At 39.2% G+C, this 10,011-nt stretch overlaps 1 protein-coding gene across 4 annotated transcripts in view; it reads right to left on the minus strand.

The window, feature by feature from the left end:
- PTGR2 (prostaglandin reductase 2) overlaps nucleotides 1–8,174 on the minus strand; it is a 22,146-nt gene extending 13,972 nt beyond the window's left edge. For 2 of the 4 annotated variants that reach the window (XM_015420083.1, XM_015420086.1), the window contains exons 1-6: nucleotides 8,100–8,174; nucleotides 6,875–6,994; nucleotides 4,697–4,770; nucleotides 3,208–3,326; nucleotides 1,402–1,593; nucleotides 618–788 (exon numbers count right to left, since the gene is read on the minus strand). In XM_015420083.1, coding sequence (XP_015275569.1) covers nucleotides 618–788; nucleotides 1,402–1,593; nucleotides 3,208–3,326; nucleotides 4,697–4,733 — 519 coding nt within the window. In that variant the 5' untranslated portion in view covers nucleotides 4,734–4,770; nucleotides 6,875–6,994; nucleotides 8,100–8,174. The other 2 variants (XM_015420084.1, XM_015420085.1) reach the window with 2 other exon arrangements.
- Between the last annotated feature and the right edge of the window lie 1,837 nt (nucleotides 8,175–10,011).

The following is a 10,011-nucleotide window of genomic DNA, read 5'->3' on the forward strand; positions in this document are numbered from 1 at the left end:
TTAGCAGTTGTATATGTTTGTATGTTTATTATTATTATTATTATTATTATTATTATTATTATTATTATATCCCAGCTGGGACTTCACATCTTCCACGGACAAACATAAAGGGACCCCCCCCCCAAAAAAAAACATGTCAGCTAGGTAGAGCTGCTGTCTCCGTCTTGGGAAATCCCTGGAGATTTGGGGGATGGAGCATTTGGAGGGCGTAGATCGGGGAAGGGCAGAAGCTCAGACGGTACATGATTACATAGAGTCTACTCTCCAAAGATGCCATTTCATACAGAGGAACTAATCTCTGTCGTATGGAGATCAACTGTAATTCTGGAAGAACTCCAGACCCCACCTAGATAATGGCAACCCTACAACTAGATCAATCAACTTCAGTTTTGCACCTGGAAGATGGAAATAATAATATGCTTCCTCAGAGGGCCACCCATAGATGAAGCAGATATGTTGGATATAGATATGTTGGATGTTCTCCTTTTAAATGGAATTCTTATGCTATTCTAGAAGCAACAAAGCCACTGAAGTACCACTCCATCCAGCACCACAGAATGACATGAAGTACACCCACCGCTGAAACGGCCCACATCAAAAGGTGTTAACATGCTTACCTGCCCAGCCAATGAGCCACAGGCACCAGCAGCTCCACTGACAACCATGGTTTGGTTAGCACCCCGAGTCACATGTCCTTTCTCCCTTATTCCTAACAAAGAGGTCAGTCCAGTCAAGCCAGCTGCACCCAAAAAGTAGGAAAGATGCCCATCTACAAGATGTGGATCAATCTGAACAGAGACAAATTGCTTAAAATTCTAACATGCTTTTAGCAAACACTGCCAACCAAGTCAGGATGCCTTGACCTCCATGCAGCTCTCCCTCTGCAATCAGATATAGCCTACTACCACCACACTGTGTTCACTTGTTCTTTTCATTTAATGACATTAACCATTTTTTTAGGATGCATTCCGTCACAATTCCTACACACAGAATAGTCTGCAGAGTTAAACAGGGCATTCTACAGATCCCCTCTAATTATGTGCATGGTCCCTCATGTCCCTCATGTCACAAGCTCCTGGGAGGAGATGAAACAGAACTATGTCCAATGGAACACAGGAGAATGAGCTTGTGAGTACTTGCAGGAAAACTATAAAAGGACCAGGCCTCAGTACTGTGATGCAGCGGCTTGTACGGAAGGAGAAGATTTCCATGAGGAAGCTTTGCGTGCTACCCTGGGAAGCAAATGACCTGTATGATTGTACCCTTTGATATTTTATTTCTACCTAACTAAATGATAAAAAGGACCTTTTAAGGGTAATCACAGGCTATAGTAAAATTACTCAATATAGCAATTTTCCATAAGAATGAAATGGAAAGATTAGGAATCATTCCTATACACACCTTTTCAATTTGCTTTCCATCTAAAATGGTCTTAGTCTGCCACGGCCAGTTAAAGGAAGTTACAAAATCTCCTATGGAGAAACAGGCATCTTTGGTTTCTTCCACGATGCCAATTCCTCCACCACTGGCAACTTCAGACAGCTTCCAGGGCAGAATATAATCAGAACCAGAGTTTTCATTCATACGACAACGCTAAAAGATAAAAACAGAATTACTTTGAGTATCTGAACCACCACCAACCCCCTCCTTCTCCTTTTATGACATTTTTCATTCATTGCTCTGCACTACATGGATATTTGTATTTCTGCATTAACAATGTATGCACCCTCAATATACACCCCTTCCACCCCTTTTGATAGGGATACAAAATAAAAGAAGGGGTAAGGGGGGAAATAGAAAAAAAGAAGCCGAAGTATCAAATTTTAACACATGTTAAGGGCAAATCACTAATATGAAATTATAAAACAGGAAAAATTGTAACAAATAGTTATAACGTAAGCAGCCTATACTACTATTTCCATATATGAATTCATGTAATAACTAATTAGATATATAACTGAAAGGAATTAATTACAATAACTGCAATAATTGCTATAATTATATTGATTTTAAAATTATTAATCAGTTTAAATCCCTGGATTATATGTCTCCTCTTACAGCTTTATTTATAATAGCTGTAAAAAGCTCTCCAGTTGTTCTCAGATTCAATAATCAGTCTTTTATTTATATAACAAGTGAGTTTTGCCATAATAGCATATTCTTCCATTTTATCTTTCCAGTTCTCAAGATTAGGGCAAACTTCAGTTTTTCACTTAGTTGCGAATACTACTCGTGCCACAATTAGCATATATCCAAACAGTTCATGTGTTGATCTATTTACATTGTCTGGTAAAATTCCTAATAACATAGTCTCAAGTTCCATGGCAAATTTTAGATTCAAAATTTTCTGAATTTCAGCATGTATTTCTTTCAAAAATTTGCTAGTCTTTTTGGATGAGGAGGAGGAGAGTAGGTTTTTATACCCCTGCTTTTCACTACCTGGAGGGGTCTCAGAGCAGCTTCCAATCACCTTCCCTTCCTTTCCCCATAACAGACACCCTGTGAGATAGGCGGGGCTGAGAGAGTTCTAAGAGAACTGTGGCTGACCCAAGGTTACCTAGATGACTGCATGTGGAGAAGTGGGGAATCAAACCCAATCTTTCAGATAAGAGTCTGCTGCTCTTAACCACTACACCACACTGTCCATCTTGTAAGAGAAGACTTCGTGAAGTCAAAGTGCTCAAATAAAATTTCTAAGATTTGTTTTATCAGTCAAATAGGCTAGTAAAAGAAAAATAGCTAGTAAAAATTTTTGCGACAAAGAAAAAAAACCTGTTGTGAATAGTCACTTTATTTATCTTGTACACATTAAAGCTTTGTATAGAAATGTCACAGATTGTACTTCTTGCATTTTATAGCATTTTGCTCTAGTGTTCACAGTAGTTTCTCTATGTCTAGGTGTATATATAGGTCATGTGAAACGATGCTGCGTGCATCTGATGAAGTAGCTCCTGTCTTCAAAATTTATGGCACAATAAATAAATAAATCTTCAGTCATAAGACTTTGTTTTGTAACAAAAACAGTGCAATCATATGCAGAGTTACTCCAATCTAAGTTCACTGAAGTTTAGCAAGCCTAAACTAGAATACCTCTACATAGAATTGCACTGTAACACACCAGCCCTTCCTCTGGGTCACAAAGCCCATTCTGAAATAATCTTATAGCTACAAGGCAGAATGAACTTGATTTAAGTAAGTAGCACCTACCATATAGGGATCCACAGATAGATAAAGTGTGCGAACTTTTACTTGACCCTCTGACATTTTATCCAGTAGAGTGGCTTCCTCCATACGGAAGTTTTCTGTAGTTGGTACACCATTGATGCCTAGAATCAACCAGATTTCAGGTTTAACTAGCATTATTTACTCCATAAATCAGAGACTGCAATTTTGATATTTGCTTTGAATTTGTCCGCTTTGTTGCTGGAGGGTCATATGACCCACTAGAGACCACACTACTACAAAAATATAAAGCTTCTTTTTTCACAATCTCTTCTGCAAAAATGACACATCCTAGGGCCTACCTCACCCCATTCTCAACAATACCCTCCCTCTTGCCTCTTTAACTTTCATTTCTATGACTTTCCTTTTATCAGTGCTGAATGTTTGCATACCTTCCTGCTTCTCCTACCATCCCTGCTGCATTGGATACCTTATCTAAATAGAAGCCATTTGGAGTCTTTGTTTTTGTTACTGAAGTACATGTCTCAACACAGGCCATCTGCCATATTTTTGCCTTGAACCTGGGCTCCAGGTTCATGCCCCAGTCAAGTCTACTCTCTGTTTGGAATTCAGTACTGGAATGACACTGCTCAGTTTTGCAGTAACACTTCCGTTTAATGTTTAGTCTATTTTCTGGAGCCAGAAAAGATACAGATCTTTGCCACTGAACTAAGTGCAGTGTACTTCTCAGTAAAGTGCTTGCAGTTGACTTTGAAGTAGATTAGACTACCCTCAGATTTCAAAAACAAGTCATACAGAAAATATTCTAAATAGAGATTTCTGAAATAACTTCTCAATTGAGCAATGTGCAAAATGCATTCAAATGGGCTGAGATTCTAACTGTGCTTCAGGGTGAAAGGAGGGGAACTTTTGGACATTTGCAACTAATCAGTTTTAGAACGGGGCTTGAGAATTATTTTCATACTCATTTTTCAATAATCTCAAAAATGTTTGGGTAAAAAGTTGAAAAAGATATGGATCAGCTTTAAAATGAAGATGTCCACCTGCTTTAGAAACCTGATAGGAAAGACAGATTAACACCTGGCCAAAAGGAAATGTGTAATTATCTCAGACTCTGTAGTTCAAAATGAAGAATGAGTTCCTGGTACAGAATCTGTACCTAGATTAACTAATGTGAATCACTGAGGCAAGTATAATTTATACCACTTGCAACATATTTGCTTCCTTTGGACAACTTCCTTATACTTGATTTCACAGATGATACTAATTAAAGTGACTGTTTATGCTCTTCTACTCTTACACAAGCAAGCAAAACAATAATTCTCACCAATACAGTTCTTTCAGAAGAATGCCTGCTGTGTATGTCTTGCTGAAAACCTTTGTAGGAAGTGAAAAGGTTTCATCGCAAGCCTCCTAACATTACTGTAAAAAGCTCTCTGCAGAAGTCTGACAGTTTGCCATCTTGTGCAACCACACCAAACTCCCTACTGTCCTCAGACAAGTAGAGACATACCGGGACGTGAATTCAACACCACTCTCTGAATAATCATCAGCCCTCCAGCTGGGATGCTGCGGGAGTTAGGTTCCCTATAAAGCAGAAGACAGTCAACAGAAGACATTCAACACAGAAAGAGTTGCAAGCCTTAATTTCTAAGGGAACTGGAATAAGAATTGAACAACATTAAAAAAAATCAGGACTGCACACTAACACCACACCTGTAGAATGTAGTCACAGACACATAAGAATACAGACAACTGGAAGTGTGATCCTAAGCAGAGCACCCTTCTAAGTTTACTGCAGTGGGAAGGAGCTGTGGTTCAGTGGACAGAGCATTTGTTTGGTGTGCAGAAGGTTCTAGGTTTAATCCCCAGCAGCTCCTCCAGTGAGGATCAGGTTGCATGTGACACGAAAGACCTGAACCTGAGACCTTGGAGAGCCACTGCAAGTCTGAGTAATCAGTACTGTCTTTGATGGACCAATGGTCTCATGCAGCATAAGGCAGCTTTGTGTGTTAATGTGAATGCAGGAAAATCCAGCAAAGCACTGTGAGGTTACAGGGCAAGGTTCTGCTTCCAATATCTGAAAGGATGTTAACAGGAAATGAATTAGCAAACACAGAAGGTGAACAACATATTGGAAAAGGCACACCATGTAGAAGAAAGTGGGAAATAGTCAAACATGCTAAAATATGTGAACACAAAACCAATCAAACAAGAAATCATGTTAAAAATAATTTTAGCATAAATATTAGCACTTTGCCATAATATACTTCAGAACTGCTCTAGCAATGGGAAAGAGTCCAAGGCTTAACTGTCTTGGTTTAGAGAAGCATCTGCAACCTGTGCCTTCTAATGGTGCTAGATTTCAATTGCTAAAAAGCAGCATTATGCTCAGAGCTGCTGTTCAAAAAATTATTTTTTAGCAGCAAAGTCAGGGAAGAGACTATTCTAATTGTAGATGTTTGAAATACATAACTCACCACCATTCTAAACACACTTAACAATGGGTAATTCCTAGGTTGGGCGGGCCTGGAGTTCTCCAGGAATTACAACTGATCTCCAGGCGGCGATCAGTTCTTCTGGAGAAAATGGCTGCTTTGGAGGGTGGACTCTCTGGCATTATACTCTGCTGAGGTCCCTCCCCTCCCTATATCCCACTCTCCCCAGGCTCTACCTCCCAAATCTCCAGGTATTTCCCAACCCAAAGCTGGCAATCCTGGTCATTCCTGTACATATATCTGGAACTTGCTTCTGAGTAAACAGATTCTGAAACTGTAGCCACCCCTACAAATTTACAACCAGAAATAATTCTATTCACATACACCGTATCATTTAATGGCACAATTCTATCTTACTTTACTCTACAGGAGATGTAAGTAGAATTAAAGTTCTTGTGCATACTGAACTGAAACAAATGGAAAATAATTTATCTGAAGAAGTGACTCACAAAAGTTCATGCTCTGCCACACATGTTGTTAGTCTTTAAATTATTACAGGACGTTTATTCCAGCATAAACTTTCTTGAGTCAGAGAAGATCCCTTCATCAGACCCATTGAAGTGTGCATCCATTCAGTCAATGCTTTTGTATTCAAGACAGAAAGGCAGGAGATTACAAAGAGATGCTAATTTAAAACAAGATACAATAAAAAGAGTACTCAGTTCACTCAGTTAGTGATAGCCGGTACCAACTGTTGTTAAAATAGACAAGGTGGGATTCATACAGAATCTAGTGCAGGACAAGTAGATGCAACAGAAAGTTGCAGATGTATGGCTGAACTAATTGACCTCTATAAGAGGTGGGATATACAAGATATTAGCACCTATAGCAAAAGAAGAATTCTAGGTCCCTGAAATGCAATGAAATTAGTTTCATTAACTAAAGATGCATTTCTCCTGACTTTGCATGACAGATCACCAGTTTATTTATTTTTATTTGAAGATATCTTGGATAGACAAAATTATCCTGAAGGTATGCTTCTATTTTTAAGAGAAAACTTTTAAAATATATGTATATAGCTGCACAGCATAAATATCCTTTCAAATATCTATGACATATCAGCTAGTTGGAAAGAGAAGCAGAGATGACCGGAGAATCAGCCCTGATATATTAGTAACACAAAGTGTCATGAGGCATTTAAATCATGCAACCTTTGAAAGCAATATGCTGCTATGCAAGGAATAGGCACTCACCTTTGGCTTATGCAGATTCTATTTATATAGAGAGAGGAAGCTAAATCTAGAACTATGTCGCATACACGCTACCCATCACGTTCAAATGCATGCCATTTCTGATAGTAGTTTACAAAAGTTCTAGGAAATAAAAGACGGAAATACACTGAGATCAGCAACAAAGAGAGAGTGTACATTCGAGTTTTAATTAGTAAAATTCAGCTGCAGAAGGCAAGTTATGAAAAGTGGCATGGCAGTGTGCCAAGACAGTCTGTGAACAACATTAGTAAATAACTACACTATCCATAGTAATGCTCTATATGTTGTTTAAGGAGCTTACATTTTGTTGAACTAGACATGGGAAGCTGTTTAGTTATCACACTCAAACAGATATACATGAGTTTCAGGGTGAAAGGTGAACAACGTAATTCACCAGGTCCCTTTTAACTCCAGTAGAAGATGGAGAAATAAGGGAAAGGGCTGAACAAAACGGCTGTTTAGGGAAAAAAAAGGTGGGAATACTCTTGTTTTTCAGATTCAGCCTAGCCACTGAGGTACTACAGTCAAACAATTAAATAGGTCTCTCTGTACTATGTACACATGCCAAAGTCACACAAATCCCTTTAGGAGCAAAGATGTGCCTTTCTTTTTCTCTGCTGTCATCCCATTGAACTTGGAGAGTTTTGCGAACTTGTAATACTTTAAAGCAAGTGGTCCAATACAAGTTAATATTTCACCAGTGCTCGATCTTAGTCTTGAATAAGAGTCCACAATAGACTTCCACAGCAGAAGGCGGCCAAAGTTCAGAATAAAGTTTGGTTTAGAGCCACCGGATTAGACTCCAGCAGGACTTTAGAGACCAACAAACCATCTGACAAAAGGAGATTTGACTCTCCAAAGTCTATATCCTGAAAATCTTGTTGGTCTCTAAAGTGCTACTGGACTAAAATCGAGATTAAAAATTATGTCACCACAATTTGCACACTTGATTTCCACCACAATTTCGTACAACTCTTAAAGGGGGAGGGGTCATGCTGGGGCCAAAACAAAATTGTCACCTCCTAATTCACCAGGAAATTCGCAAAGGAGGCGGGATTCAGGTCTAAGCGTTTAACCGAAGAACTTCCTTAAACGATTCTGCAAGGTGAGGGACTGGGAAGAGTCACTTCCAGCAGACCCCGTTTTCCTCCGGACCCTCATTTGCCTCCTTGGATAGAAGTTTATCGGCAACCTCAGCCGTACTCACCCAGGCTTGTCTTTCACCCGTCCCTTGCGCGCTGGGTTTTACAGCTTAGCCCAAGAGGTCGAGAGAACTCTAAGCCTGTGCCTAGACTGGCTCTTAAAAGGGTAACACAGGCATCCGAGGAGACGTTTAAAAGGGCAATGCAAGGGAGGCCTTAATTCGGAGGTATTCGGAGGTTCAGGAATAACTCCCATGGACCTGCTTGTAATCGAGTACAATGATGATTGAGCTCACACCGATTCACCATGTCTCAGATGATATTACAGAGTATTTTTGGAACAAATGCGTTTTGACCCGAAATACTTCAAATCTGAATTGTATAGGAGGCTGAAACTAGCTTTTGTGAAATGCTTTCTGTACATAGTCAGAGACACTCTTTGTTATGCTGCCCACTTGTTTCATTCCTGGGCATCAAAAAAGTTTCTTAGTTTAAAGACCCTTAATACCAGGTGTCTCAGAATAAACTCAGTTTGAACTTCTAACATTGTCTCCTCTATGCTCTATGCAAACATAGGTAAGGGCAGGTATGTATTAATTAATAAAGACAAATTATAAACCTCTTAGTTAATATTATAGTTTAATTTCTAACACACTGTATCTTTCAGGCTCAATCCAGGTAATACCAATAAAACCACAGAAGTCCTATATAATTTCTGGGAAATATTGGGCTGAACCACTCTAAATCTTATCCTTTACTTTATATCAAGAATTCTTTGGTTCATTTATTTTTATTTGTTTTCTAAATATTTTATCTCACCACACCTCCCATCCCATGTATACAGCTTCTTGCTTGTAGCAAATAGATTGTCTGAATTATTCACTATGCACCAGATGCTGTCATTTTGTTTTCAGTTAAAGGCTGCCATTCTGTTAAGCACTTACTTGAATACTGTAAGACTTTAGTAAATCTTGGTGCGCATGGTTCAGACAATCCATTTGTTATGAGTGGCAGGAAAAGGAGCAGCTAGTAGGTTTGCCAGTCTCCAGGTGGTGGCCAGCGATCTCTGGTATTACAACTGACCTCCATGTTACAAAGATCAGTTCCTCTGGAGAAAATGCTTCTCCTCCCCAAACCCTGCCTTCCCCAGTCTTCACCCCCAAAATCTCTAGGTATTTCCCAACCCGCAGTTGCCAGCCCTTAGTGCAGGTGCAGCAGTTCTTCTATACTTTCAGAAGGGTTTTTTCTTTCAATTAAAAGTTCAGAAGCTGACATATATGAATATTATCTGCCAGCTGAGGACACAATATATCCAGCTGATGAAGTGAACACTAGTCTACAAAGGCTTATGCAGTCCTCAACAAAGTTATACTGTTCTAAACCACTTAAGTGGATTTAGAATGTTGTAACTGTTCAGAATTACCCTGTAAATCTGTTAGTCTTTAAGGTTCTATGAGACTCCTTTCTGTTTTTGGTGAGACGTGGCTACCCTCTGGAATGAATAGGATACCTCTGACAGAGTGACCATCTCCAAGGGAGGGCAATGACCTCTGCTCATGTTCACCTTATGTCTTTCTTGGATGATGTAATTATTACATTAATGACTTTCTATAGCAGTTTAATTTACAGTCCCTGGGATAGGCCACTATTCTCATTTTAGAAACGGGAGCTCCGGCACCAGTGAGACAGAGGGAGAGTATTGGGTGAGCTCTAAATAAGAAAGAAGTGTGCCAGTTTCTGTTAGACCAACTTTGTTTTTGTAAGAGCCAAGCATGCTCTCTTGTGAATCGGCATAGCCCCTTTAAAGGTTACCTCAGCAAGCAATGTATCTTAGGAAAATACTGTGCCCACTGTGCAAATGGTAACTTCTACAGCAGTATATTTTGTTTCCAGTTAAATGTTTTTGTTGATTCAGTAAACAGAATGTACTACCTGTATATGTGGAATGAACATTATTACTGTTCATTTGAAAGAAAA

Source organism: Gekko japonicus, unplaced genomic scaffold (genome assembly GCF_001447785.1).
Source record: "Gekko japonicus isolate JY-2015 unplaced genomic scaffold, Gekko_japonicus_V1.1 scaffold27, whole genome shotgun sequence".
Lineage (NCBI taxonomy): Eukaryota > Metazoa > Chordata > Lepidosauria > Squamata > Gekkonidae > Gekko > Gekko japonicus.